Here is a 4,684-nt window from a genome sequence, read left to right on the forward strand (position 1 = left end):
CTATCTGTAGTCCTGATATTGGCCTGCTGTGGTCACCCGAATTAAAAATTTTCTGGAGGCACCAATGCTTATATACACAACACAGATACATTTAGAGACACCAGCTGAGATAATACAAGCAAGCTGAGCTTTGGCTGTTCTTACTTGCGATACAATTCCTTCATTTTTATTCAGGCGTTATTTGGGACGACCATCTCGCCGGTGTTGTTGCGGTCCTTCGCGTGGCAGTGGTAAACAAATATGGCGGAAGTGTTGAGCGTTTCTCTGAAGTTTTAAGTGGTTTTCTCTCTTTAAAACACAGAGTATTTTTAGCCGGATGTTTCCGGGGGCTGGTCTGGTTGTGAGGCAGTAGAATGAGCGGCTGGGCGGGTTTTTCTGAAGAGGAGCTGCGGAGAATCCAGCAGAAAGGTAAAATAAAACCGACCCAGTCTGAGACTTTAACCCACTTTAACCCTAACATGAGCCGACTGCACTTCCACAGACTCCGCTGGACCTCCTGCTGCTCCCCGCGGTAGGAAGCCTCCGACATCCAGCCGGAGCCGGCAACAGATGCAGCGGGAGAAAGCGCTCCAGTTAGCCGGCTCACAGACCCTGCTGCCGGGGCAACAACTCAGCAAACCACCGCTGACGATAGAAGGTCAGCCTCCAGACCAGACAGGAGCTCCTTCTGCCGGACAGGAGAAGCAGCAGAAACCCGCTAACATGAAGCAGAATGAGGAGCACCGCCCGAAAGCAGAGGAGGAGAAAAAGGAGGAGATACTTGTGGTGAAAGAGCTGGAGAAGCAGGAGGTGGAGATGTGAGTTTGACCTCAAATTTCACATCAAGTTATGATTTATTTTCATCATAATAAATGTGCTCCAACAGTAAAGACCCAGTTCGTCAAAGAAATCATCAGGATCCACATAACTGAATGTTTTCGAAACAAACTGAAGGGGGAAAAGCGTCTTTTCGTTTAATTGGGCTGATGACATCACAAGAGGCACAGGAGTGGAGCCAATCAGATTTCATAGTGAATTTTACAGCAGGCCTGGACCAATGGGACTCCTCATTAAAGGGGATATGGTAACACATTTGTAGAATAAGTTCTGACGTAGCAAACCGTCCCATCCACTGGTGGGTCTGTGCCTTACCAGAGGCACCAAGAAAATTCCGACTCCAGATTTTTCTGGTTCATGCTAATTAGCAACTTCTACTTCCTGTTTACAGCCATGTGTAGCATCAACATTTGACTATATTATGCTTTGTGTAGTCTGGCTGGTTTGCTCCAAACCAGTAGATGGAAACTCGCCTCGTTCATATTTTCGTTTTGGCGACATTTTTAAAGTTCCTGTAAAATTCACATCATAATTAGATGGAAAGATGGCTACTGTGGCTTGGATCATCTTCAGAACAGAACCAGTTAAGACTGCAGGGAGTAATCTTCCCTCCATCCAGAACTTGTAAAGGTCAAGGGTCAAGATATGGGCAGTTAAAATCTCTGCAGACTCCCCACATGCTGGACATGAACTGTCGTTCAAAGACACATTTCTTCACCCAGAAAAATTTACATTTGTTATTTTGAAAGTTTCCTTTTTGTGAAATTGTTGTTTTGTTGCGACTGCAGGAGAGAAAAGACGCGTCTGGAGCAGCTGCAGCAGGAGCAGAAAGTCATCGAGGAGCGGAACAAGCTGACCAAAGCACTTCTGGCTAAAACGATCGCTGAGAAGTAAGCACTGCCGGGTTCTGGATTGGGTTCTGGACGTTGATCGGGTCAGATGGGGGCGGAGCCATAACCCACCACAGTAAACGTCTGCTGTGTTCAGGTCCAAACAGACCCAAGCCGAGGCGGTGAAGCTGAGGCGGATCCAGAAGGAGCTGCAGGCGCTCGACGACATGGTGTCCAACGACATCGGCATCCTGCGGGGCCGGATAGAGCAGGCCAGCTGGGACTACAGCGCCGCCAGGTGGGGAAGAACTCCAGGCTTCCTGACTTGAAGCCTGTGCAGAAGGACAAATTTAAAGCGGCAGTAACATGTATAATCAACTTTTTTTAAATTTCCATCAAGTTATAATGTTACTCCCTCATCAACAACAAACCTGAGGAATCCTTTAATCTCCATGGCAACCATTCAGCTGTGCAAAACGCCAGGGTGACCTAGTGTTTCGCACAGCTAAATATGCAAAGCTCCTTCAGACCAGCCAGCAGCAATTAGCAAACAGCTGCTGAGCTCATGATAGGAGCTGCTGCTCAGAGCAACACTGGTAAAAATGTTAAAGCGTTAATAGAAGAGCCATGTTGGGACGACTTCCTGGAGGCGGAGCTTCAGAAAGAGCAGCGGCTTCTTAAAGAGACAGAGACCTAATTTCAAGGCGTTAAATTTTCAAGTCAAATTTCTTTTGACTTGACCTGGTTTGTTGTTGAGACATTTCCAACAAGCTTTTTTTGTTCTTCACAATTCAAACTGTATTTCTGCAGTCAGAGCTCGACGTCCAGGACGGTTCTGCTCTCTGATTGGAGGAAAACGGCGCTTTCCTCACTTCACGTCTTCATGAAACTCTGAAGGAATCTGAAACTAGTCTGATCAGACGTTTAATAATCATCACAGCCAATTTAATTCAACCGATTTTTAGATAAACTGCAGGAAGAATTTGGTCCAAAAGTTTGAATTTTCTTTGATCCAAAAAAAGTTGTAATAATGTCAAAATAAAGTTGTAAGAATTCCAGAATAGTCGCCCGAATGTCCAAATAAAGTCATAATAATGTGAGAGCGACGTTGTAATAATGAAATAATGGTTTTATTACTAAACCTAATGGAAAAATAAGTTTAAGTTAAAATGAGGAATGTTGAGTCTTACTTCATGTTTTAAAACATCATAACCAAATTATTATCAGCAGCAGAACTGAACCAGACGGACCGAGTCGCTCAGATCTCATTAACTTCACTGGAGCTTTTTTCTCATTAAAACATTTTTATTCAGTAAAACAAACCTCTGCCTCCCAGGAAGCGTTATGAGAAGGCCGAGGCCGAGTACGTGGCGGCCAAGCTGGACCTGCACAGGAAGACGGAGGTGAAAGAGCAGCTGACCGAGCATCTGTACGCCATCATCCAGCAGAACGAGCTGCGCAAAGCCTGCAAGCTGCAGCAGCTGATGGAGGAGCTGCAGCTGCAGGAGGAGCTGCAGCAGCAGGAGGAGCTGCAGCAGCAGGAGGAGGAGGAGCAGAGCAGAGCCGCCGCTGCAGAGCCTCAGAGGAACGGCAGCAGTGAGGCAGCAGCGCCATCAGCCCTCGGTGGCGCTGAGGCGCTCCAGCAGGAGGCGCTGGACCAACTGAACACAGAACCAGACTGTAAACGGTCAGAAAACTGTGATGTGGTTCGACCTTTGACCTCCTGACGCTCAGAGCAGAAGATCTTCATCTCACTGATGTCTTCCTCATGTGGCTCCATCACCAGAACCAGCTGAAGTTCTGATCGTGGCTCAGAACCCGGTTTTATTCTGTGTTGGCCTCTGCTGCAGCGCCCCCTTCAGGCAGGGCAGGTTTACCTGGAGGACTGCAGGTGTTTCAGGAAGTCACTGGTTTAAAGGAAACTTCTGGATGTTTTCTGTTTGGGTCACTTTATATTCACTGCAAAAACACAAAAAGCTGAAATAAAATTAAACTAACAAGTAACTTTTCATCTACTAATATAATAAGTTGATAATTCCTTAATATTGGTGAAAAAGTTCTAGTTCCACTGATGGATTATTTCACTTATTGGATGGAAAAAAGTCTTGTTATAAATGAAATGATCAGCCATTGGAACTAGAACATTTTATTAATATGAAGGAATTATTGACGTATAATAAAAAGCTGCTTCTTGCTGAAAAGCTACTTGGAGTTTTTTCTTTTTTTAAGTGTACTAAGATATTTGTTCTAGAAACTGGAACAAACAAGTTTTGTGTTTTTACAGTGCAGATTTAATGTAACATGCAGTTTGTTCCAAACTCTTAACTATATGACTGATTTCTTTTAAATATGTTCGACACTCTGATAAAAACCCATTTTTAGTGTAATAAACTTTTTTTTTTGCAGTTTTATCCAGTTTTTTTCTAGAACTTTAAGCAGATTCTTTGTTTTACAGTAAAAATGATCAAAACGTTTCCAGATTACATGTCAGGCTTGTGGACACTCCGGTAAATGTGATGGTTGCCATGGCGACACGTGGTTCTGTTTCTGTCGGCTGATTCTCTGTCATGAAAACACTACATGAAAATCATTTTTCCTTTAATAAACGGTTGAAACATGGACTGTGTTTCTTGGTGGTCCGGGTCCGGGTCCGGGTCCGGGCCGGTCCTCAGGACAGAAGCTGGGTCTGCGGCGGCGGGTCGACCCGTTAAACCACAGGAAGGTTTACGGCTCCGGTCACATCTGGCCGTCTGCCGCAGACGCAGTAAAACAGATTTTAATTGGTCGCCGGCCGCAGCAGAGGTCAGCGTCTGAAGTCCGCAGCGGCAGGTTTCACCTCCAGTCCTCCGGGTCGGGTTCAGCCGGTCGGTTCTGCTCCAGACAGCTCCGGTTCTGGAAGGTTGTCTTTGCAAACGCAAACTTTAAAATAAAACTGCAGATTTATTTCATCAAATCGGTTTTAAAACCACAGCAGCTTTAAAGTCCTGCTGACCCAGAATGAGAGTCCAGAAAAGGTTCTGGGTCCTTATTTATATTAG

At 45.3% G+C, this 4,684-nt stretch overlaps 1 protein-coding gene across 1 annotated transcript; it reads left to right on the top strand.

The window, feature by feature from the left end:
- The first annotated feature begins 215 nt into the window (after window positions 1-215).
- gorab (golgin, RAB6 interacting) lies at window positions 216-3,645 on the top strand. The gene is made up of 5 exons (XM_014472270.2): window positions 216-408; window positions 482-797; window positions 1,605-1,706; window positions 1,804-1,944; window positions 2,983-3,645. The coding sequence occupies exons 1-5, from the start codon at window positions 354-356 to the stop codon at window positions 3,371-3,373; spliced, it is 1,005 nt and encodes a 334-aa protein (XP_014327756.1). The 5' UTR covers window positions 216-353; the 3' UTR covers window positions 3,374-3,645.
- Window positions 3,646-4,684: the final 1,039 nt, after the last annotated feature.

This window comes from Xiphophorus maculatus, chromosome 9 (assembly GCF_002775205.1).
Source record: "Xiphophorus maculatus strain JP 163 A chromosome 9, X_maculatus-5.0-male, whole genome shotgun sequence".
In the NCBI taxonomy this organism is placed as follows: Eukaryota; Metazoa; Chordata; class Actinopteri; order Cyprinodontiformes; family Poeciliidae; genus Xiphophorus; species Xiphophorus maculatus.